The sequence below is a fragment of the Loxodonta africana genome, chromosome 4 (assembly GCF_030014295.1).
Source record: "Loxodonta africana isolate mLoxAfr1 chromosome 4, mLoxAfr1.hap2, whole genome shotgun sequence".
Taxonomy (NCBI): domain Eukaryota; kingdom Metazoa; phylum Chordata; class Mammalia; order Proboscidea; family Elephantidae; genus Loxodonta; species Loxodonta africana.
The window spans coordinates 128,598,776-128,625,551 of NC_087345.1; the positions used below are offsets into that span (position 1 = coordinate 128,598,776).

At 35.7% G+C, this 26,776-nt stretch overlaps 2 protein-coding genes across 6 annotated transcripts in view; both read left to right on the plus strand.

The window, feature by feature from the left end:
* LOC111749422 (NKG2-F type II integral membrane protein-like) overlaps window positions 1–26,776 on the plus strand; it is a 199,840-nt gene that overhangs the window by 42,852 nt on the left and 130,212 nt on the right. The gene's annotated exons all lie outside the window — the stretch shown is intronic.
* On the plus strand, window positions 6,343–26,220 carry LOC135227248 (NKG2-A/NKG2-B type II integral membrane protein-like). Of its 4 annotated transcripts, XM_064284585.1 has the most exons (7): window positions 6,343–6,676; window positions 8,397–8,625; window positions 9,071–9,157; window positions 9,736–9,771; window positions 10,754–10,905; window positions 25,415–25,512; window positions 25,823–26,220. In XM_064284585.1, exons 2-7 carry the CDS (start codon window positions 8,439–8,441, stop codon window positions 25,938–25,940), a joined length of 678 nt encoding a protein of 225 aa, XP_064140655.1. In that variant the 5' UTR covers window positions 6,343–6,676; window positions 8,397–8,438; the 3' UTR covers window positions 25,941–26,220. The 4 variants fall into 4 exon arrangements, with proteins under 4 accessions (XP_064140655.1, XP_064140657.1, XP_064140658.1 ...); XM_064284587.1 differs by lacking the exon at window positions 9,736–9,771; XM_064284588.1 differs by lacking the exon at window positions 9,071–9,157.

Consider the following 26,776-nt stretch of genomic DNA (forward strand, 5'->3'; position numbering starts at 1 on the left):
CGCTTTGGATAGAACTGAACTTTTCACAATGCTGAGTCTTTGTATCTATGATCAAAATGTTTTTCCACTTACGTAGGTCTCTTGATTTCTTGCAGTACTGTCTTGTAATTTTCTTTGTGTAGGACTTTTACATCTCTGGTTAGATTTATTCCTAAGTGTTTTATCTTCTTGGGGGCTACTGTAAATGGTATTGATTTGTCAATTTCCTCTTTGGCGTTCTCTTTTTTTTTTTAATAGAGGAATCCAACTGATTTTTTTTTTTAATCCTGTATCCCGATACTTTTCTGAAATCTTTTAGTTCCAGTAGCTTTCTTAGGAATTCTTTGGGATTTTCTATGGTGAGATCATAGCAAATAGGGATATTTATACTTCTTACTTACCAATTTGGATGCCCTTTATTTCTGTTTCTTGCCTTATTGCTCTGGAGAGAAAGTCTAGCACAATATTGAATAGAAGTGGTGATAGAGGGAATCCTTGTCTGGTTCCTTTGTCAAAGGAATGCTTTCAGGCTCTCTCTAGTTAAGGTGTTGGCTTTGTATAATGTCCTATATTATGTTAAGAAATTCCTTTCTATTCCTATTTTGCTGAGATTTTTTTTATCATGAATGGGTTTTTGCATCGTCAAATGCCTTTTCTGCATCAATTGATAAGATTATGTGTTCTTGTCTTTTGTTTTATTTATGTGATGAATTATGTTGTTTTCTAATGTTGAACCATCCATGAATACCTGGTATGAAACCCACTTGGTCATGGCAAATTATTTTTTTGGTATGTTATTGAATTCTATTAGCTAGAATTTTGTTGAGCATATTTGCGTCTATGTTCATGAAAGATATTGGTCTGTAATTTTCTTTTTTGCGGTGTCTTTACCTAGTTTTGGTGTCAGGGTTCTGCTGGCTTTACAGAATGATTTTGGGAATATTCTGTCCTCTTTTATGCTCTGAAATACCTTTAGTAGTACTGGTGTTAACTCTTCACTGAAAGTTTGGTAGAATTCTTCAGTGAAGCTCTCTGTGCCAGGTCTTTTTCGTTGTTGTTGTTTGGAACTTGTTAAAATTACGTCTTTAATCTCTTTTGTTTTACGTTTATTTAGAGGTTCTACCTCTGTTTGTGTTAGTTTAGGTAGGTACTCTGTTTCTAGAAATTTGTCCACTTTATTGAGGTTTCCAAATTTGTTGGAGTAAAATATTTCATAGTATTTTCTTATGGTTCTTTTAATTTCAGTTGAGTCTGTTGTGATATGGCCCATCTCATTCCTTATTCAGCTTATTTGCTTCCTCTACTGTTTTCCTTTTATCGATTTGGTCAGTGGCTTATCGACGTTATTTATCTTTTTGAAGAACTATCTTTCAGTTTTCTTAACTCTTTGAATTGTTTTTCTATTCTCTATTTCATTAATTTCTGCTCTAATTTTTGTTATTTCCTTTCTTCTGGTGCCTGAGGGCTTCTTTTGCTGCTTTCTATTTGAATTGTAGAGTAAATGTTTTGATTTTTGTCCCTTCTTACTTTTTGGATTTGTGCATTTATTTCTCAGATTGACCTCTGAGCACTGCTTTTGTTGTATCCCAAAGGTTCTGGTAGGATCTGTTTTCATTTTCCTTTGATTCTATGAATTTCTTTATTGTGACCTTGATTTCTTCTATAACTCAGTAGTGTTTGAGCAAGGTGTTCTTCAGTTTCTATTTATTCGATTTTTTCTGTTACTGAATTTTACTTCTATGGTTTTAAGTTCAGAAAAGTTGGCTTATAAAATTTCAATGTTTTGGATCCTGTTAAGGCTTGCTTTATGTCCTAATAGGTGGTCTATTCTGGAGAATGTTCCATGTGCATTGGAAAAGAAAGTATACTTGGCTGCCACTGGGTGGAGTGTTCTTTATATGTCTGTGAAATCAAGCTGGTTGATTGTGGCATTTAGATCTGTCTTTATTGAGCCTTTTTCTGGATCTTCTGTCCTTCACTGAAAATGATGTGTTGTGGTCTCCTACTATTATTGTGGAGCTGTGTATTTCTCTTTTCAAGGCTGTTAGAGTTTGTTTTATGTATTTTGGAGCCCTGTTGTGGGGTGCATTAATATTTGCCATGGGTATGTCCTCCTACTCTTGACCTTTTATTAACTATACAGTGTCCTGGCTTATGCTTTGTGGTGGGTTTGCTTTCAAGTCTTTTTTGTCAGTGATTAATATTGCCACTGCTTCTCTATTTTGATTGTTGCTCACTTGATTTTTTTCCCCATCCTTTCAGTTTAGTTTGTTTGTGTCTTTAAGTCTAAGGCATGTCTGTTGTAGGCAGCATATAAATGGATTTTTTTAGTCCATTCTGCCACTCTCTGTGTCTTTATTGGTACATTTAGTCCAATTCCACTCAGTGTAATTTTTAATAGGTATGAGTTGAGTGCTGTCATTTTGATATCTTTTTTTGTGTTATTGGCAGTTTCTTCATTCCACTTAATTTTCTGTTTTAAGTCCTTTTTCTTTGCATATTTTCTTTCCTTCTCTTTCGTTGTTGTTGATTTTGTATTTGCTGAGTCTATATTTTTCTTGTTTTTTCTTTCGATGTGTGGGATTGTTAATTTCCTTTGTGGTTACCTTAAAATTTACCTCTATTTTTCTAACTTTAAACAAATCTTTTAGTTCTTGATATCACCTTAACTTCCTGTACATGTGAAAGTTCTATGAGTATATTACTTCGTCCCTCTTTTGTGGTTTAAAGTTGTCATCTTTTATATATTGATGTCTCTGTTTCTCTGTTTTGGTGTTTTAGCTTTGACTTATTTTTGTTCCTCCCATATCTGAGTTGATATCTGGTTAGTCTGTCCTCTCTTTAGCCTTTGTTGTTATCTGATATTACTGATTCTCTAAATGGAGGACTCCCTGTGGTATTTCTTGAAATTTTTGTTTGGTTTTTGCAAATTCCCTTAACTTCTGTTTAGCTGGAAATGCCCAGATTTCACCATCATATTTGAGAGACGGTTTTGCTGGATATGTAATTCTTGGCTGGCAATTTTTTCCTTCAAGTTTTTATGTATATTATCCCATTGCCTTCTTGCCTGCATGGTGTCTGCTGAGTAGTCCCAGCTTAGTCTTATTGACTCTCCTTTGTAGATGACTTTCTGTTTATCCCTAGCTGCTCTTAAAATTCTCTCTTTATCTTTGGTTTTGGCAAGTTTGATTATAATATGTATTGATGGCTTTCTTTGGAATCTACCGTCTTTGGGAGTGGATGAGCTCCTGGATAGATATCTTCTGGTCTTTCACAATATCAGTCAAGTTTTCTGGCAACAAATCTTCAACAATTCACTCTGTATTTTCTGTTATCCTTCCTCCCCCATTCTGGTACTCCAATCACTCGGAGGATATTCCTCTTGATAGAGTCCCACATAATTCTTAGGATTTCTTCATTAAAAAAAAAAAAAAATTATTTGATTTCTCCTCCCATAAATTGGTGTCAAGTGCTTTATCTTCAGTCTCACTAATCCTGACTTCCATTGCCTCTGTTCTACTCCTACGACTGTCTTTAGAGTTTTCTAATTCTGAAGTTTAATTGTTAACCTTTTGGATTTCTATTTGCTTTCTCTCTATGGATTCTTGCAGCCTGTTAAGTTTGTTATTATGCTTTTGTATAACCTTCTTAAGTTCCCCCATTGCTCTATCTGTGTGTTCCTTTGCTTGATCTGCATTTTACCTGATCTCCTTCCTGATCTCTTGAAGAGCTCTGTATATTAATCTTTTGAATTCTACCTCTGGTAATTCCAAGAGCTTGTCTTGTTCTGGGAGGTTTCCTGGTTCTTTGTTTTGATCACTTGTTGAAGACACCTTGGTCTGCCTCTTTATGTTATTTGATACTAACCGTTGTCTTCAAACCATCAATAAATTATTATTTTAACTTTTTTTATGTTTGCTTACTGTGTCCTAGCTTCTTGTTTTGTTTTCTTTTAATATGGCCAAATTGGCTGGTTGTGTGAGTTACTTTTATTATTGGTGTCTTTGAAACTATTACATCTTGACACCAGGTGGTTAGAGCTGCTACTAGGTATATGAACCCAGGAGTCTGTATACTTTTCTTGTGTGGATTCAGCTCAGGTGTCCAGGTTGTCAGTCACCGAGTGTGTGGTGCAGGCTCTCACCTACAGTCCTATATGGACAGGGTATATAGGGGTGATTGGAGCAGGCACAGATATCTGGAAGCAGTAGGGAGTTATGTGCTGAGCAAGGTAGGAGACTGACAGCTGTCCCTGAGTGCCTGGGCGGAAGGAGTGCCCCTGTTCCTTAGAGTGCATAGGTGGGTGGCTTTCCAGCTGGACTTTGAGCACCCAGTGCCATTGGCTATAAGGACTAGGAGGCACTGCTTATTCTTGGACACCTGTCAAGGGAGGCGAGGTAGAGTGGGTAGGGCCACCAGCTCTCAGGCCCCTGATTTGTGTGAGGACCCTGCTTAATGGGCAGGGTAGTGTCAAATGTCATTGATTTACCACTCCCTGTTAGTTGTTGCAGTTGAAAATAGGCTTCATGTACATACCTTGTTTTACTATGCTTACGAGGGACTATGGTGTTGAAATGTGCCCACACAGGTTTAGGCAGGGGTGAAAGGCATTCAAAGTCCATATACCCCTTATGCCTCTGCCTAGGCAAAGGGGTGTGACTGCCCTGAGGTCCCAGTTTAGGAGAGCCAGCAGATTAACTTTCCCTGTTTGTTGTTTGTTAATTTGTTCTGTCTTCAATGCCAGGAGAAAGGCTCAGGGTACACTACAGGTCCCACTTCCCCACAGGGTTTGTGCCCAGGACCAGGCAGAGTGGGGAGGGTGTGGGTGGAGGGGAGAGAGGTACTTCCCAGAGCAGGGAGGGAGATTTTGATCCCTTGCAGTCGGTTACATGCTTGTACTTAACTTTCACAGATCCAGAGCTGCTTCTCCTTGGCTTTGGAGGCTTGTGCAAATTCTACACTGCTTGGTTTCTCCTGATGCAGAAAATGTGCCCTGACCACTACTGCTTGCCTCAGCCCATGCATGCCAACTCATCAAGCCTGCAGGGTGCTGGCCAGGTCAGGTCTGGCACATTCTCACTGCTTCTGAACAGTCTCTCTCTCCCCTTGCTGTTCAGTCCAACTCCTAAACTTTGTCTTTGATGTTCAGGGTTCCTATATTGTCATATATAATCGATTCACTTTTTTTTTTTCCAGGTCTTTGTTGTAAGAGGGACCACAGGACCATCTTTACCTCAGCTCCATAATTACCTCTTTAAAGAAAGAAAAACAAAAATTCCTGAAAATGACTATTTTTTATGATTATTTTAGACAGACATTTTCACTTGGAATTGAATTCTAATTTAGCCTTCTCTCATTGAACACATTATTATTAGTTGCCATTGAGTTGATTCCAACTCAAGGTGACACCATGTGTGCTCTGTAGGGTTTTCAGTGCTGCAAACTTTCAGAAACAGCTTGCCTGGCCTGTCTTCCTAGGCAACTCCAGGTGGGTTTGATCTGCCAACCTGTCATCTAGTAGCTGGGGGCTTACCTGTTTGTGACACCCAGGACTCCTCTTTGGAGACTAGACTCTGCCATTATTGAAATTAATCACATACATCAAAGTAAATTCTAACTACTTCCATAATTTTGAGTAATTTTTATCATGAAATCTTAGTTTCTGAGTATAATTTTTTTAAATGTAAATGACAAAACAATAAACCAAAACCAGTAAGTATATCAAAGGACAAGATAGAAAACATTCTTTAACCAAAGACACCAGAAGTGAATGTCTGAGGAATAATAAACATAACAACTTCATTTTAAAAAGAGGAGAGCAGTGAACTTTATATAATTTGGTAATGTTGGGGAATAATTTCATCTTTTTAATAATGTAATATGTGTAATAGAAAGAGAGGAGAGAGAATATTAGTTTTGAAAAATAAAGTGTAAGAAATACAAAAATTTATTTCTAATACTTTTAAATGCATACATGCATATAAACATATAAAATTATTAATTTACTTTATGAAAATATAGTTGTTAGTTGTGCAAAGTCGATTCTGACCCATGGTGAGCCCGTCTGTTCAGAGTAGAACTTCTCCATAGGGTGTCAAGGCTGCAACCATTCAGAAGGAGATTGCCAAGCCTGTTCTGAGATGCCTCTGGATGTAATATGTAGAAAAGAAGAAGGTAATGCCACAGTTTTGCAATTTATTCTAAAAATAGGACTTAGACATCTAAGATAGTGTTAACATGGCCTCGGTTTTAATAGTTTGTGGTTCTATGGGAACAAGCTAACTGTATGTGTGGTCTAAATGCAAAATCCTATAGAAGATGAGAACAGTCTATCAAAAGCACTTTAAAAGGGACAATCTATATGGTGTATTTAAAGATCTACTCTGTCCTTTCAACAGAAGCTCAACATCTCCTATGTTCTGGTGGTGGGTGATGAGATAAACTGACTTCAAAATAGCCCGTGTGTGAGAATTTCCTGCTCAAACATTAAATAACACATTGATAAGCCATCTACCTTTTCATCTCTTGCTTCACTCTGAGACCCACAGGAGAGTCTGTAAGAGCAGAGATATTCTTTCTGCTTTTACAGGATTTATGTCTTTAGATTTCACTTTCTAATATCCAGCCATATTGGCCACTGTAGGACACTGAAGAGGCCTTCCCGCCAATGGATGCAAAACTTTCCAGCTGAGAGAAGGTATGTACCACTGCTCTCCTCTCTGTCTTCTAGCCCATCTCATTTAATGGGGAGGTTTCTATACATGCTGTGCACGATGCACTGAGGAAGTATTAATACACAGTAGACTCTCTGTAGAACATCGGAGTCAGGCTGAAAAAGTAAACCCCAAATATGAAATATGGTGGAGAATTTATTTATTCCAATTATTCCATGTGGAGAATCAGTCAAGTGAACACACACTCACAGACATATTTGAGTTTGTCAGTCAACTTAAAGTGAAATCCCGTAAAGATCATGACAATGAACAAATAATTGGTTCAATGAGTGCCTTTGTGTATAAATAATGTATTATTTTGTGTTTAGCGAGTGTTTATCGCTAGATTCTAAAAAACAAAAAACTAATTGAATGATGCAATGCCAAACATAATTCCTCATTCACTTAGTTAGATAATATACACATGGTTTTACTTTTTTTAAAAAGGAGGATGAGGTAAAAAACATAAAATGGGAAAGTTAATAATAACTATTAAAAGGCTTAAATTAATTGAACAAAACACTGGGAAAAAAACCAACTGATATAAGAGAATGCTGTCTATTGAGTTATTTTGCAATTTCTACCTGATATGAGTCAGAAGCAATAACAAGAAACTGCAGCTAAAATAATAATCCAAACACTTATTCTCTATTCAGAGCTGACAACTGCCAGGTTGAGAGTTATACACTTATATGCATTACATTTTATGTATTATTATTATTCCTATTTTAGATTAGAATATTACTAGATGTTAATTACTTTTATCATGGTCACACGTTATATGTTTCAAAAGCAGAATTAAGTCCTTGATTCTGCTGACTCCAGAGTCCAATGAGAAAATTTTTAAATGACATTACTGAATTACACCAACTACACAAGTAAAGGAACCCACACGGACTGTAACAACCATATGATCCTTCTGGAACTTTGAACCCAGTGTTCCCGCATAAAAGTATGCACTTTTATTTATCGATTTGTGGTCTCGTGTTTTAGCAATTGAATTAATTGCCAATAATTTTTGTATAAGGAATATATATTTTTTAATGTCTAATATGGTGTTTCCAATATTCTTTAGGTTGTTGATAAGTTCATTGTGTCATGTAGTTATTCTGACAGGTATTTCGATAAATATGTAATGATTTCTCAGCACTCCCCACCCATTCATTAATAAGAAAAAGATCACGTAATAGCACTTTATCTCCTTCTAACAAATAAACATAAGTCACTAAATCAAGGTAATTTAGTGCAATAAATTATTATATGTGCTAATTTTCCATTTCGTTCTTCTTTGGAACACTCAGTCTTTAACCATTATTGTATTAGAAAATTGTCATACAGTGTTGCATCATTTTTTCTTTTTTTACAAATACAGCATTTTAATTTTTAACCCAGGTATTACAATGGTTTAAAATATTTCTGTGGATTATGACTTTTAAAAGTAAGGATGTTCTTGTTTATGAACTTCTTTTTTTTTATTCTTAATAATTTATTACTTTTTATACTCCAGTCAAATATATTTTATTGAATGAAGAATATCTTTAAAAAATTACTTATTCCATCATGAGGTATTTGTGGAAGGCCCTAAGTAAAATAGAACCAGAAGTAGAGATTCTCCCCTGCAAAGTGAGCACTGATACTTACCCTCCCTCCCCACCTAGTTTGATCTTGTCATATACACAGCACGTATTTCCTTCTTGAGCACAGTTTCTCATAGAGCACAGACCTTGACACCCCTCAGCTGCAGAGATGAATAATCAAACAGTAACCTACTCAGAAGTGAATCTGGCCATGAACCCAAAAAGGCAGCAAATCAAACCCAAGGACGCTGATAGCTCCATTTCAGTCACTGAGCAGGAAATAACTTATGTGGAATTAAACCTTCATGGTGCTTCCCAGGATCTTCAGAAGAATGACAAGAATTTCCGCTGCAAAGGTAAATCATTTAATCCGTTCTCAATATAACTGCACTAGGATGTGTAGTTCTAGGGCAGAGATGTGGGGAAAGGGTGAAGATGAAGACATGGAGCAAGGTTAGTCAGATGAAGGGAGTGGGCTCACTATTTATCATTTTTGAGTGTCAGACCTGAAGTACAGATAATCGTATTCTACTATGAAATCTGCAGATTAATCCCATTCAGACATTGTTGAAATTTGTAACCTTTGATGAACAACTCCTGGGGTATTATTTTACTGAAAATGCAATGATATATTCTGAGAGAAAAATTACAATGGAGAATGTGATTTTGATGTTCAGTATTTATTTATATGATTCCCTGTGCATCTGGGTTCTCTTGTCTGTAAACTTCCCAAACATTGGCACCATCTGTCCTTTTTCAGTGTTTCTGTTTCTCTCTCTGCATATCTCCCATCACCTCCAGGGAAGCTCATTGCTGGGATCCTGGGAATCACCTCCATTGTCTTGATGGCCGGTGTAATAACCATGAAATTTAAAGTTATTTCTTCTTGTAAGTTTTTGAAAGATTATAGGGGAATATTCCCTTTACAGGTTTGAAAGTGCCTCTGTATATTTCATAATATTGTGGAATAAAATTCTCATTTTGCTACATTCATTTGTGTGATATGTTTGTCAAGTTTTTTAGTCTTAGTAAATAATGCTTCATCAATGTGGACTAAATGTGCAAAAGTTATTCTTTTCAAAAGCATGAATAACAGAATGATTGTAGAGAGTGTATGTTTTTAATTCTAAATGTGTGTATTGTATGTGTGTGTGTATGCATTCGTGTATGCTTTGGTCACATCTCAAAGACTTACACTGAAAGACTGAAAATACTTATTGAGAAATAAAAATGCGTATTTTAAGGTAGTTAAGTCAAATATTGTAAGAGGGTAAAATTTCTTTATTAGGCTCTTTAAATATTTTTACAAAAATCTTCATTGCTTTATTAATTTTTGTTGGTAAAATAGTTTTAATATACATTATTATGATTTTAAATGATATCCAAATTTCAAACTAGAAAACTAAAATTTTTATGGCTTATTACAGAAATATTAATCTCTATAATAATTACTACAATCTTTCTAGCTATTGGAAATCCAGAGGAGAACAGAACCCCGAATGGTATGCAATAATTTTAAAAGTTCTGTTTTAAACAAAACCTAACTCTTTGTCGTGGAGTCAATTCTGACTCATAGGGGCCCTATTAAACAGAGTAGAACTGTCCCCTTAGTGTTTCCAAGGAGCGGCTGGTGAATTTGAACTGCTGACTTTTTGTTAGCAACCGAGATTTTCTTAAGCACAGCACCACCAGGGCTAATATTTTGAGATTATATTTTGTCTCTATTTTATTTTATGAAGAAATAATTACCGATTCTTAAACTTTCAAAATATAGCAATAAATTTTCATACATAAAGATCATATGAGGAAATCCTCTTGTTAAAAAATTAGAAGAAATAGTCTTTTACAATGACTACACCCTTCTTTTAACAATTGCCTCAGATTTCCTCCTGCTCCTATAAAGATTAAACCAAACCAAAAAAAACCCATTGCGAAGGATTGGATTCTGACTCATAGTGACCCTATAGGACAGAATAGAATTGCCCCATAGAGTTTCCAGGGAGTGGCTGGTGGATTTGAAGTGCAGACCTTTTGGTTAACAGCTGAGCTCTTAACCTCTGTGCCACTAGGGCTTGGCCTAGAAAATCCTATGGTAAAATTCTACTGTATCTCATGGGCTTGTTATGAGTTGAGCATCAACTCGATAGCAAATGACAACAACCACAACAGCATAATATGATAACAAAGAAATAATTTTACTATCCTAAAAAAGTGGTGTTGTTCAGTGATTTTCAGGACATGTATAGAATAGATATTTTATTTGCTTTTTCACAACGACCCTGTTGCTAAAGGTACATAAATTAGAGGTTGGGAGGCTGACCCTTTCTGGGTGTGTGCATGTGTTTTTTCATATGTATATGTAAGTGTGTGAGATTGCTATACATAGGTTATGTAGGTATGTTCTAATGCCTATGCAAATATGTCAACTAATTTATATTTGTTAATTCAAATTGTTTCTGGAGAGTAATTCATATTCTTTTTCAGCATCTCATTGTGGCCGTTGTCCAGAGGACTGGTTATCCTATTCCAACAATTGCTATTATGTTAGTAGTGATAAAAAAACCTGGACTGAGAGTCAAATGGCCTGTGCTTCTAAGAAATCTAATCTGACTAATATAGATAATGAAGAAGAAATGGTAAGATTTCAAATATTTGAAATATTTTATTAAAAGGTATAACATACAAAAAGAAATGTATACAAAATGTATTTGAGTCAATGAAAAGTATCAAGAAACGTTACTGACATGTCTTATGTACCCTATGCATCTTAAAGAATACAGATTTGCCTACTTTGCAAACTTATGTAAATAGAATTACACTCTATGAAGTGTTTAGTGTCTTACATATTTCAGTTGATATTTTGTTTTTAGTATTCATCCATATTTTAGTCCATGTTGTTGTTAGTTCCCTTAGATTTGACTCTGATCCACGGAGACCTTACTTAACAACACAACAAAACAAAACATTGTCTGGTCCTGTGCCGTCTTAATGTTCACTGGTATGTCTGAATCCATTGTTGTCCATTCATCTTATGAACATTTCTCTAATTTTCATTAGCCCTCTTCTTTAGCAAACAAGATGTCCTTTTCTAGTAATTGGTCTTTCCTGATGACATGTCTGAAATAAACAAGCCAAAGTCTCATATTCTTGCTTCTAAAGAGCATTCTGATTGTATTTCTTCTAAGACCGATTTGTCCAAAATTGTGCTTTATTTTCAAGGCTACGTAGTACTCCATTATATGAATTGACAATGCTTTATTTATATTTGATGCCATTAGTGTAAAAAATACCAAAAAAAAGGTTTATTTCCTGTTCTTACTAATTTATAAAAAATAATGCTTCTATACATTTTTTTCTGAAAGTAAACTTTCTTGTTTCTTTTAAACATAAAAAATGTAAATGTATCAACATTGTAAAGATTAATCACAAATTAATATACCTATGTAATTACAAATCATGTCAAGAAATAGAAAATGCTAGTACCTTCCCCATTAGCTGTACCCCTGTGTCTGCTCTTACCAGTTCTCCTTCTTGTCAAAGCACTATGCTGAGTTTTTAAACTTTATAGAGATGGAATCATATAATGTACATTTTTGAGTCTATCTCCTTTCACTCACATATATTTGTGCAATTGATCCTTATCGTTGCAGTTTGTTCATTTCACTGCTCTGTTATGTAAGTAAACCCACCAAACAAAACAAAAAAACATAACCAGCTGCCATGGATTCGGTTCTGACTCATGGAGACCCATGTATTTCAGTGTAGAACGACACTTCAAAGAGTTTTCCGCAGGTAGAACTTTTAGAAACAGGTTGGCAGACCTATCTTTCGAGGTGTCTCTGGGTGGAATTGAACCTCCAACCTTTCTGTTAGTGACTGAGTGCTTAGCCATTTGTACCACCAGGAACTCCATTGTCACATGAATAAACATTTTAAAATCCATTCTATGGTGGATAGAAATTTAGCTATTAAGAAAACATTTAGCTACTATTTACCTATTATGAATAATTATTCTCTAAATATCTTTCTGGATGTCTTTTACCACATATTATCTGATGCACAGGAATAAAATTGTAGGGTCATGCAGGGTTACAGGTATATGTACATGTCAGGATTTTTAAGTTATCCCAAAAGTTTGCTAGATCATAGGACACATACACATATTATCTAACAGTGTTTGACCTGTCCCTTGATCCACGTCCTCATCAAAACTTACTACTATGAGAAATTTTAATAGTAGAAGTTTTGATTGTTATGATATTAATAGACATTTTCCATACTATTGCTTGACTGAACACATTTAATGTGCTGTTAGCCACTAGAGTATTCTTTTATGAAACGCCTATTCATGTCTTTTGTCCATATTTCCTCTGTGATTGTCTGTTGCGTTCTGCCAATATCTTCTTGATATATAGTGGTTATGATTTCTTTTTTGATTTTATAACTTTATAATAGTTTTATTTTTCTCCATGGCTTACATATTTACCTCCATGTTGGAGTCTCTTAATGAATAGATTTATTATTAGTAGTATAGTCCAATTTCTCATTTATAGTGTTAGTGCATATGCTGCAGCTCTTTTAGTAACAGACCAAACTTCAATATATAATCTACTAAATTAATTTGAAGGTTTTACATTTTATCTTTTTTTTTTAATTTTTTTTTCTGAAAATGCTTATTTACTATATTTAGATGTATTGTTAGGTGCTGTCGAGTTGATTCAACTCATAGAGACCCTATGTACAACAGAACGAAATATTGACAGGTCCTGTGCCGTCCTCACAATATTTGTTATGCTTGAGTCCATTGTTGTAGGCATTGTGTGAATCCACCTCAGCGAGGGTGTTCCTCTTTTTCTCTGACCCCCTTGCTTACCAAGCATGATATCCTTCTCCAGGCACTGGTCCCTCCTGATGACATGTCCAAAATATGTGAAACAAATTCTTGCCATCCTTGCTTCTAATGAGCATTCTGGCTCTACTTCTTCCAAGACAGATTTGTTTGTTCTTCTGACATCTGTGGTGTATCCAATATTCTTCTCCAACACCATATTCAAAGGCAATGATTCTACTTTGGTCTTCCTTATTCATTGTCAGAATTCACATGCATATGAGGCAACTGAAGACACCATGGCTTGGATCAAGGGCACCTTAGTCCTTAAAGTGACATGTTTGCTTTTTAACACTCTTTAAGAGGTCTTTTGCATGAGATTTGTCCAGTGCAGTGAGTCCTTTGATTTCCTGACTGCTGCTTCCATGTGCATTGACTGTGGATCCAACTCAATCTTTTATCTGTTTATCATGAGGTTACTTATTGGCCCAGTTATGATATACTGGTCCAGATGTATGATCTATTGGAATTTAATTTTTGTGATGCTGATAGAAGTTTTTATTTTTCTACAACAGTATCTATTTGAGTTAGCATAATTTATAGTAAAAATGATCACTTATCCATTCCTCTCTGTGCCACCTTTGTCATAAATCAGGGATATTGATGTACATTTGTGTGTGTGTGGATATGTTCCTGGTCACTTCCAGGTTTCACTTTTCTATCTTTTCTTCTTGCATGAGTGTCACATGGGTAAAATTACTAAAGTGTTCTATTAATTCTTTATATTCAGTACAGTAGTGTTCTCCTTCAAGATTTATCCCCTTCTTCTACCCTTAAATTTCTATATAAATATTCTCAAAACACATGCTGTGTCTTTTTTTGTTATGTTGAATCGATAGATTAATTGTTGAAAATTGACATCTTAATAATGTAATATCTTAACCTGGTTTTATCCTCCATTTGTTTTCTTTTAATACTCTTATGATTTTGTGTACAAGTCTTGAAAGCTTTTTTGTTTGATTTGGCTCCAGTTACGTTTTATGTTTAATTTTCTGCTATTTCTAATTTATCACTCTGAAAATGATGTGTATCCAACACACTTTCTGAGCACACTTACTAATTCTAATAATTCACCTTTAAATTCCTTTTGACTTTCTACACACAAAATTTAATCATGTATGACACGTGTCAGTTTTATTCCTTCTGTTATGATTTATATCTAGCTTACTGGTTTTTGTTTATTATACTTGAAAGACTGCCCACTTCTAAAGAGAGGAAAAGAGGTGATATTGGACATCATAGTCTTATTCACCTATGTCAGAATAAGAGCTTTAATCATGTCATCATAGAGTATATATGTTGTTGGGGTTTTTTTGAAGATAACTCTATCAGAATAAGGAAGTTTACTTTTTCTCCCTTTTAAAACCATTTCCCAAGGTATAAACAAACAACAACAACAAAAAAAAAACAAACCCCTATAGGGTCGCTATGAGTCTCAAGGTATACTTGACATAAAATATAAAATAAACTGCACATATTTAAATCATGTAATGTCTTAAATTTTGATATATGTATATACCTGTGAAACCATCACTTTTGGAGAATGAGTACAACTGTTACCCTCAAAAGTTTCGTTATGTGTCTTTGTAGTCTCTTCTCCCACCCGTCACCAATCACCAATTATAGACAACCACTGATCTACTTTCTACTTCTACTTTTTTAGTTGGCATTTTCTAGAGATTTTTTATTTATGGATTATACATTTTTTCTTATTTCTTTGTTTAACATTTATTTTGAGATTGATCCATGCTGTAATGTTTCAATAGTTTATTGTTTTTATTAATGTGTAGTAATTTTATGGATATATCCCAATTTTTTTATCCATTCAATTGTTAGTTAACATCTGATGTGTATGTCAAGGTGAGGATTTCATCTGTTCTTTGTGTGTTATTTTATAAGTGAGTCATACTTCACTTGCATTCAACTGCCCAGATTTTGCATATACAGTTCAATGATTTTGGCAAATGTATGCATCTATGTATGAACACATAACTCCAATCAAGACAATATTTCCTTCGTCCCATTAGTACTCACTTTCAGGCTTCTGATTTCCAACATCATAGCAACCATGGTTGCTGAAAGTGAAGAGGACTTGAAGCACTTACTAATGAAGATCAAAGACCACAGCCTTCAGTATGGATTGCACCTCAACATAAAGAAAACAAAATTCCTCACAACTGGACCAAAGAGCAACATCATGTTAAACGGAGAAAAGATTGAAGTTGTCAAGGATTTCATTTTACTTGGATCCACAATCAACAGCCATGGAAGCAGCAGTCAAGAAATCAAAAGACGCATTGCATTGGGCCAATCTGCTGCAAAGGACATCTTTAAAGTGTTGAAGAGCAAAGATGTCACCTTAAAGACTAAGGTGCACCTGACCCAAGCCATGGTATCTTCAATTGCATCATAAGCATGTGAAAGCTGGACAATGAATAAGGAAGACCGAAGAAGAGTTGACACCTTTGAATTGTGATGTTGGCGAAGAATATTGAATATACCATGGACTGCCAGAAGAACAAACAAATCTGACTTAGAATAAGTACAACCAGAATGCTCCTTAGAAGCAAGGATGGCGAGACTGCGTCTTACATACTTTGGACATGTTGTCAGGAGAGATCTGTCCCTGGAGAAGGACATCATGCTTGACAGAGTACAAGGTCAGTGGAAAAGTGGAAGACCCTCAATGAGGTGGATTGACACAATGGCTGCAACAATGAGCTCAAGCGTAACAACGATTGTAAGGATGGCTCAGGACTGGGCAGTGTTTCGTTCTGTTGTGCTTAGGGTCGCTATGAGTTGGAACCGACTTGACGGCACCTAACAACAACAACAAGCTAGTTTTTCTTCTATTAATGCTTCACATCACAAGTGAGTATGTATTCTACAACTTGTTAATAGATTAATCTGCTTATGGATATTTGAATTGTCTCTGGAATTTTTCTATTGTGGAAAAAAAAAAACTAATATGAAAACTCTTGTGCGAAAAGCTGTGTGTATGTACATATTCAGTTTTGTGGAATTCAAGTGAAATTGCTGGGTTATAGGTGAAGTGTATGTTTAACTTTAAAATAAAAACATGAGAGAATATTTTCAACATGTTTGCACCATTTTCCGCTCCTAAAATTGTTTGAGAGTTTAATTTAATCTAATCCTTGTTAACACATGGAATTTCTAGATATCTTTTATTAATTAATTTATTTTTGAGTGCTCTTTAGTGCTTTCAACAATTTCTTTTTACCAAGATTGCAAAATTTATTAACATAGTTATTCATAACATTTTACTATTCATTTTTATGTCAATAATATCTGCAGTTGTTGTTGTTGTTATTGTTAGTTACCATCAAATGACCTCCAGCGAATGGTGACCTTATGGATATAACACAGCAAAATGTTGCCCAGTCCTGTGCAATCTTCATGTTCTTGAGATTGTAGTTATGTCCTCTCTGTTCATTTCTTTATATAATTTATGCCTTCTCTCTTTGTATTCAGCTTTCTGGTTGGAGGTTTATCAATTTAATTAATCTTTCCAATAAAAATGATTTGGTTTCATTTACTTATTCTGTTTTGCAGTTTTCATTTCATTAATTTGCGCTATTAGGTTTTTGTATTTTTCCTTCTTTATTTGAGCTTAATCTTCTCTTCTCTTGATATTGAAGTTAGATCATTTATTTCAGACATTTTCAATTTTATAAAATAAGCATTTAATGTGGTCAATTTACCTCTTGGCACTGCTTTAACTACAATTCACAAATTTTGATATGAAGTGTTTTCCTTTCATTCTATTCTCTCTCTCTCTCTCTCTTTTTTTTTTTTCTTTTTTCTAATTTCTTTGTGACATTCTCAGAGGCCTCTTGGGTTAGTTAAATTCTTCACATTTTCTCTTTTATTATGAATTTCTGGTTATATTGCATGTACTAAAAGAAAATATTTTGTATGATTTCAATTCCTTAAAATCTGCTGACGTTTGTTTTATGGCCCGATGTATGGTCTATGTTGGTGAATACACTATGTGCATGTGAAAACAATATACTTTATTGTGTGTGTGGCATGTTCTATAAATTTCCAACAGGATAAGAAGGTTGATAGTGATGTTCAATTCTTCTATTTACTTAATGGTTTTCAGTCTACATGTTCTATTGAATAGAGAGAGAAGAGTGCTGAAGTCACCAGTTAATACTGTGGACTTGCCTTTTTACCTTCGACTCTATCAGATCTACTTTATGTATTTGAAACTTTGATGTTAGGTGCATGCGTATTTAAAACTATTTTGTCCTTTTTGATCAATTGACTCCTTTATCAATATATAATGATTCTCTTTGTCTCTTATAATATTCCTTGGTCATTGTTACGTTCTTACATAGTGTATTAGATATTAGGGCTGCTATAACAGACATACCACAAGTGGATGGCTTTTAACAAACAGAAATTTATTCTCTCCCAGTCTAGTAGGCTCCAAGTCCAAATTCACAGCATCTGCTCCAGCGGAAGGCTTTCTTTCTCTGTTGGCTCTGTAGGAAGGTGCTTGTCAATCTTATCCTAGTTGAGGAGCCTCTTAGTGCAGGGAACTTGGGCCAAAGGATGGGCTATTCTCCTGGCCCTTGTTTCTTGTAGGTACGAGGTACCCCTGTATCCCTGGTCCCTTCTCTCTTTTATATCTTAAAAAAAAGAGTGGATCAAGACAATCCGTCTTGTAGCTTGAGTCCTAACCCATTAACATGATTGGCACTACTTCCATCTTATCAATATCATAGAGATAGGGTTTACACATAGGAAAACCACATCAGATGACAAAACGGTAGACAATCACACCATAGTGGGAATCCTGACCTAGCCAAATGGATGAACATATTTTTTGGGGACACAATTCAATCCATGACACATAGTAATATAGCCACTGAAACTTTTTGTTTTTTGGATTAGTGTTTGTACGGCATAGACTTTCAAGTAAAAAAAAAAAAAAAAGAATTAGCTATCAGATCTATATTCATAACCACTCCAAAGAAAAATCATCAAAAAGAATGCAAGTATTATCAGAATTTGTGTTGAAGATAATTCAAAACCAATTTCAGCTGTATATTGACAGGGAAGTGCTGGAAGTTTAAGCTGGATTCAGAATTGAATGAGGGATATCATTGTTGATGTCAGATGGATTGTTGCCAAAAGCAGGGAATACTAGAAGGATGTTTACCTGGGTTTTATTGACTATTTAGAGACAATCAGCAGAGTGGATCATAACAAATTATGGTTAACATTATGAAGAACAGGAATTGCAAAACGATTAATTTTGCTCATGCAGGACCTGAACTGGATCAGGAGGCAATATTCAAACAGAACAAGGGAATACTCTGTGGTTCAAAGCTGGAAAAGGAGTGTGGCACAGTTGTGATATCCTTTCACCTTACGTACTGAATCTTTATGCTGAACAAATTATCTGAGAAGCTGCACCACATGAAAAAAGAAATTCAGCATCAGGATTGGAGAATGACTCATTAACAACCTTGCTTGCCTAAAGTGAAGGGGACTTGAAACACTTACTGAAGAATGTCAAAGACTAACAGCCTTCAGTATTGATTACACTTGAATGTGAAGTAATTGAAAATCCTCAACACTGAAAAAAAAAAAAACAACATTATGATAAATGGCAAAGAAATCAATGTTTTCAATGATTTTGTTCTACTTGAATCAACTACAAATGCCCATGGAAGTAGCTGTCAAGAACTCAAACAACATATTGCATTGTACAGATTTGTTGCCAAAGACCTCTTTTAAATTTTAAAATGCAAAGATGTCACTTTGATGACTATGGTGTTCTTGACCAAAAATATGGTCTTTTCAATTGCTTTAGTATCTTTAACCAGAAATCCAGAAGTGCTATTTATAAACTTGTCAAAGACATAGTCAAATTGATACTCTAAGTTTTTCATTTTAACCTCTCCAGTTTAAAATCTTACATGCAAACAATTAAAAGGGGGAAAGTTGAAAAATTTATGCTGAAAGAAACTTTTATGTGAATATAAGTTTCCTAAAGTTACACTAAAGCGAATGGGAAAATCATGAAGTCAAAGGGGTGAAGAGAAGATTTTAAAGGGTAACTCAAGAAGACAACGTGTTATAATGAAATGTGAAAAGACCTGGAGATAGAAAACCAAAAGGGAAGAACACACTCAGCATTTCTCAATCTGAAAGAACTGGAAAAAAACAAAAACAAAAACAAAAAAAAACTTCAAGCCTCAAGTTGCACTATTGAGGGATTTTGTGGGCAAAATATTGACTGACTCAGGAAGCATCAAAGAAGATGGAAGGGGTACACAGAGTCAGTATACCAAAAAGATTTGGTTGATTTCAACCATTTCAGGAGGTAGCATATGATTAAGAGCCAATGGAATTGAAGGAAGAAGTCCAAGCTGTACTGAAGGCCTTGGCAAAAAACAAACCTCCAGGAATTGAAAGGATACCAATTGAAATGTTTCAACAAAAGGATGCAATGCTGGAAGCTTTCAGTTGCCTATGCCAAGAAATTTGGAAGACAGCTGCTTGGTCAGTTGACTGGAAGAGATCCAGATTTGTGTCCATTCTGAAAAGGTGATCCAACAGAATGTGGAAATTACTGAACAATAACTTCAGCATCACACGCAAGAAAAATTTTGCTGAAGATAATTAACAAAGGGTTGCAGCACAACATCAACAGGGAACTGCCAGAAATTCAAGGCAGGTTCAGAAGAAGACCGATGTTATGGATTGAATTATGTCCCTCCAAAATATGTGTTGTAAATTCTAGCCTCTATGCCTGTGATTATAATCCCATTGAAGAATGAGTTTTCTTTGTTACATTAATATGGCAGGAGTGTCTTTAGTCAATCTCTTTTGAGATACCAAAGAGATCAAACAAGCAAGTCAGAGAAGCAGAAATGGGGAAAATTGATGCCAAAGCACACAGATATCTTCAAGGAACCAGAAAATAAGCTGAAGAGAAAAGGTCTTTCTCCCAGAGCTGACACAGAGAGAAAGCCTTCCACTAGAGCTGGCACCCTGAATTTGGACATCTAGACTCCTAAAATGTGAGAAAATAAATTTCTATTGGGTAAAGCCTCCCACTTGTGATATTTCTTTTTATAGCAGCATTAGATAACTAAGACAATTTGGTATTGAGAAATGAGGGTAATGCTCTCACAAATACTTAAAATGTGGAAGTGGTTTAAGAATTGAGTAATGGGTAGAGACTGAAAGGTTTTTAAGGTGCCTAATAGCAAAAAAGCCTAGATTGCCTTAAGGAATTATCTGTAGAATTATAGATGTCAAAGGCAAGTCTAGAGAGGGCTCAGGAGGAAGTGAGCAGAACTATGTAGAAAGTCTCTATCACCTTAGACAATACACATGACACCAGCAACAGAATATTGTTATAAATGTGCATGTTAAACTTGCTTCTGGTGAGGCTTTAAAGAAAATGATGAACACGTGATTAGACAAGAGAGGAAGGGTTATGCTGTTTATGCAGTGACAGAGAACTTGTCTGAATTATGTTCAAATGTTTGGTAGATGGCAGAGCTTGTAAGGGATGAACTTGGATGTCTAACTGAGGAGAATTCCAAGCAAGATTTGAATGGGGTTGGTTGGTTTTTCCTTGCCACTTATAGTAAAATGTTAGAGGAAAGAGATGGACTTAAAAATGAACTGTGCAAGCTGAAAACAGAACTTAAAGATTTGAAAATTCTGTTGTACAAACTAAGGACCCTTGTCCTAAGATGTTCACCAAGGATGTGGCCACTCAATCTCTTGTTAAAGAGATTAAGACTGTGACAGGTGGGTCTAACTACCACAGAGTAAAAGCCATCACTGAAAAGGACAGAGAATGAACAAAAGGAAAACAAGCTGTCTTGTCTCTTGGAATTTTACAGGCAAGAAATGGGCCAAAGGAGCTACATTTGTTGCCCTGCAAGAAAAGAAGAAGACCATCCCTAGAGCAGCTCAGACATCAGCAGAACTGTTGGATGTAGCACAGAGTGTGGAGCTCCCGTTAAGACTTACCAGAAGGGTGGGACCACTGTGGCTCTGGGGCTTTCATGCACAAGGGTCAGAAAAATTGAACCTTCCTGGGGTAAGGGGGTGGGTTACACCTCAGATGGCCAAGGAGAATAGGACCACAAAAAGGCAAAGGTGTAGAGTTGCCATCCCTGTGAGATTGGATGGTGGAGTTGAAGCCTAGCGCTGAGGGGCCACCACCCAGAATCCACAAAGGGTAGCTAATACCTGGAGTGTGGAGGGCAGTGTCCTAGCCCTGGTGGTCCTGGAAAACAGATGGTTATTTTCAAGCCTTGAGAGCTAGTGTAAATTGTTCTGCTGGATTTTGGACTTGCTTGCTGTCGGTTATCCCTTCTTTCCTTCCAATTTCTCCCATCTGTAATGAAAATATCAACCTTGTGCTTGTTCTACCATTGTATTTTGGAAGAAGATAATTTGTAATCTAGACTTCACACATTCACAGAGGAAGAAGAATTTCACCCCAGGATGGACTATGCCTAACATCTCACCCATATTTGATTAAGATGATTCAGAAGGTGAGATTTTGAATTTGGAGGTGATTTAAGACTTCCAGGGTGAATGTGTTTTGCGTGAGGCAAGGATGTGAATTTTGGGGGTCCAAAGGGTGGAATGCTGTTGATTGAATTGTGTCCCCATAAAATACGTGTTGTAAATCTTAGCCTCTATGCCTGTGTTTATAATCCCTTTTGGGAATGGGCTTTCTTTGTTACCTTGGTGAGAAATGATTACCATAGGGTGCATCTTGAGTCAGTCTCTTTTGATATATAAAAGAGATTAAACAAGCAAGCCAGAAAGAAGAGATCTGGAAGACTGATGACAATTCACATGGAGATCTCCTAGGAATCATGTAACAAGCTGAAGAGACAAGGACCTTCCCCCAGAACAGACGGGAAGAATCTTCTCCTAGAGCTGGTGTCCTGAATTCAGAATTCTAGTTTGCTAAACTGTTAGAAAATAAATTTCTGTTTGTTATAAGCACCCACCTGTGGTATTTCTGTTATAGCAACACTAGATAACTAAGAGACTGTGGAACTAGAGAAATCACTGCTGATGTCAGATGGATCTTGGCTGGAACCAGAGAATACCAGAAAGATGTTTATCTGCGTTTTATTGACCATGCAAAGGCGTTCGACTGTGTGAATCATAACAAATTGTATATAACATTGTGAAGCATGGGAATTCCAGAAGACTTAATTGTGCTCATGCAGAACCTGTAGTCAGACCAAGAGGCAATCATTTGAAAATAGAAGGGGATGCTACGTGGTTAAAATCAGGAAAGGTGTAGGTCAGGGTTCTGTCCTTTCACCGTACTTGTTTAACCTGTATACTGAGCAAATAATTCAAGAAGCCGGATTATACGAAGTAGAACACACCATCAGGATTGGAGGAAGACTAATTAGCAACCTTTGATATGCAGATGATACAATCTTGCTTGCTTAAGCCAAGAGGGCTGAAGCACTTACTGATGAAGATCAAAGACCACAGCCTTCTGTATAGATTACACCTCAACATAAAAAAAGACAACAAAAAACCTCACAACTGGACCAATAACCAAAATAAATAAATAATAACCAACATCATGATAAACGGAGAGAAGATTGAAGTTGTAAAGGATTTCATTTTACTTGGATCCACAATCAATGCCAATGGAAGCAGCAGTCAAGATATCAAATGGCGTATTACGTTAGGCAAATCTGCTGCAAAAAACCTCTTTCTAAAGTGTTAAAAAGCAAAGATGTCACTTTGAGGACTAAGGTGCCTGACACAGGTCGTGATGTTTTCAATCACTTCATATGCATGAGAAAGCTGGACAATGAGTGAGGAAGCTGGAAGAAGAATTTAGGGTGAATTAAGGTGTCGACAAGGTATATTGACTGCCAGAAGAATGAACACATCTGTGTTGGAAGAAGTACAGCCAGAATGCTCCTTAGAAGCAAGGATGCTGAGACTTCATCTTGCATACTTTGGCTTTGGACACGTTATCAGGAGGGATCAGTTGCTGGAGAATGACATCATGCTTGTTAAAGCAGAGGACAAATGGAAAAAAGGAAGACCCTAAAGGAGATGAATTGGTATTGTGACTCCAGCAATGGGCTCAAGCATAACAACGATTGTGAGGATGGCATAGGACCGGGCAGTGTTTCGTTCCCTTGTAAATACTGTGGCTCCGAGACCAAACTGACTCCAGGGTACCTAACAACAACAAAGAACCAAAATCTCCATATTTTTTGCTTAGGAGATGTTTTTAGTGATATAGCTTTAAAATGGCCTAATGGAAGATAAATAATCTTCCAAAATGTTTAGCAGTTAGCCTTATGAAATTACAGCATAGCTTCTGGCTTAGATTGTCACTCTTTTGCAAAACCGTCTCAAGATTATTTCATCCCCGTTTCAAATGAATGCTATTAGCTGTTGCAAATATCACTAACTTTAAAAAAAAAAGTAATTTTGAGATAATAGTAAACTCACACGCAGTTATAAAAAATAATACAGAGATATTCCGTGTATTGTTCGCACAGTGTCTACAAATGGCAACATCCTGCAGCACTACAGTATAATATCAAAACCAGCACTTAAAACCTTTGCCATTTTATTTAGTTTTTTTTTTTTTTTATGGTTTTTTCTTCGGGTAATTTTTTTTTCTTGTTCTTTTTTACCTACTTATGGGTAATCTGAGCATTCTTAGGATTTTATATTATTTATTTACAGTGGTTTTTACTCTTTTTCTTCATATAGATTTCTTAGTGATTGATCTGGCTTTTCAAGGTCTATTGGTATCAATGTTTTACATTTCCAGTAAAGTGTGGAAATTTCACTCCCAGTAAAATCCCTGGTGGCACAGTGGTTAAGCCATGGGCTGCTATCAGAAAAGCCAGCAGTTCAAACCTACCAGCCACTCTACAGGGAGACAGAAGTGGCTATCTGCTTCTGTAAAGATTTACAGCCTTTGAAACCCTATGGGGCAGTTCTACTCTGTCTTCTAAGGTCACTATGAGTCGACTCAAGAGCAATAGGATCTTCTCCACTTTTAAACGTTATTGAGTTGGTTAGCAGAACGCATCATAATGTTTGTTAAAATCATTAATATGATTCAGAAAACTCATGAGGATAAGAATATTCTATTGTATGTACTCACATTTCTGCTCTTTCCATTGTTCTTTTTTTTATTCTGATGCTTCAACATTCTTTCTTATTCATTTCTTTTCTATTTGAAGAACTTTCTTAGTCAGTTGTAATGAGTAGTAGGTTTGCTATTGACAAATTCTTTTAGTTTTCCTGCATGTGAGAATGTATTCATTTCCTCTTCATATCTGAAATTACAGTTTCACTAGGTAGTGGATTCTCTCTATTTCTCTTTCTTATTTGGTATGTGTGTCTGTGTGTTACTGTCTTTCTAAATTACACCTTCTACCAATACAGAGGAAACTCTGGTGGTGTAGTGGTTTAAGTGCTATGGCTGCTAACCAAGAGGCCAGCAGTTCAAATCTGCCAGGCGCTCCTCGGAAACTCTATGGGGCAGTTCTACTCTGTTCTATAGGGTAGCTATGAGTCAGAATCGACTCGATGGCAGTGGGTTGACAATACAAAAACTGGTAGAATCAGGATTAGTCTAGTTAAAGAAAGATGTGGGGCACAGAAAAACAATTTTTTTTTCTTCAGTGTCATTTATCTCCTCAGTGGCAGCCCTTTAATTTCCTTTAAAAAACCAATCTCTGAGAAACATAGTAGAAAAATACACATTTTTGGAGGGAAGAATGGAATAGTATCTGGAGACTTACTTAAACCCTTACTATGAGAGTTTTTCACTGGAGAAAGATGTGGCAGTCTGCTTCCGTAAAGATTACAGCCTTGGAAACCCTATGGGGCAGTTCTATTCTGTCCTACAGAGTCCCTGTGAGTGGGAATCGAATCAGTTGCAGTAGGTGTGGCTTTTTTGTTATTCTAGTTCATTGAATCCTGGCAACTATTACGTTACATGAAATTAAACTTTTTTTTTTTGGAAACCTAGGAGAATAAGACTATTAAGTATTAATACTTAAATAGCTATTTTTGCATGAAAAAGAACTTCAACGTATTTTTAATTTTAGAATCTAGCACTTATATCTTGTTTGAAAATAAAAATGAAGTAAAAGAAAACACTACCTGCATGTTTTAAAGTACTGAAAGTATAATGGCTATTAAAACAGAATTTTTTTTTTTTTTTTTTATGATAGAAGTTTATGGACCTTCTACCTTCTTCATGGGTTGGACTCTCTCGTGAAAGCAGTAATTATCCCTGGTTATGGATAAATGGCTCACCTTCCAACCAAAAGTAAGTTTTTCCTGAATCATATTATATAGAAGAAAAATACAAAAAGAAAAATTTAGATAAGTTATATTAATAAATGTGACTAAATTGAATTATAGACATGTAGAAAGAAACTGAAAATTAATGACATGAAATGTTGATGTGATATTCAGAACGAAGTACTCAGTGTTCATAATGATTGTTATTAATATTTTAGAGAAATGTCATTACCTATATTTATAACAGTCTTCTATTATTGTTGCATGGAAAATGCCATTGTTTTATGGATTACCACACAAAATATAATGGGTTTATGCATTTTTATGCATTTCAGGATAAGAGAGATACCAAATCGTACTTACAACTGTGCTATTGTATACTCATCAAGCCTTCAATCAGCCAGTTGTGGATCTGCAAAAACATACATTTGTAAGCTTGAGACTTTGAGTTAAAACACCTGGCCCTGGAGCCCTTCAGGTATCTTTATATTTTATCAAATGGAAATAACACCATGATTGCAAAAGTCTTATAATCAATTACATTATTTGTTTAACTGGAAGCTCCACATTGGAACCCTCCTGGACTTTACCCTATGGCCTTCTTCTCTTGGATGATTTTAATCAGTACCCTTTTCTCTAATAAAATATAACTGGGAGTATAACAACTTTCTTGTGTTCCTGAGTCTCTATATTGTTAAACATGCTTACTTACCTGTTTGTTTTTGTAACAAAATAAAAATACCTAAATTATTGCAGTTTTATAAGAAATCTGAATATCCGATTTTGTGAGTGCTCAAATTTTTTATTCTTTTGTAAATTATTGGCCGTTTAGATTTTGATACAATTTTTAATATCAGCTTAACAGTTTCCACAATGAAGACTCTACTGGGGTTGAGACTTCTTGAATGATGGAGGGTAGATCTCTGTCAATATCCTCTAGAAAGGGAAGAAACTGGCAAGAAATTTTCATACCAACTTTTTCAAGACTCTGGCAATTAAACAAAGGCTTGAGACAATATAGGGAGTATTTAATCAAGAAAAAATGCTGAACCTCAGTAAGAAAGATAGTGTCTGTGGCATTTTAACTTGACCTCATGCCAAACCCCTTCTCCCCAGCTCCACGGTAGCCATGAAAACTATCAGCTATGCCACTACTGAAGAGGAAGACCAAGTTTGGAGCTCTTAAGAGTCCCATAACCACAAAATTGTCGTCCTTTGACCTTTCTCAGTCTCCCTGGAAAACCCCACTCACAGTTCATTGTGGATATTTGACATGGTTCGAGCTAGCT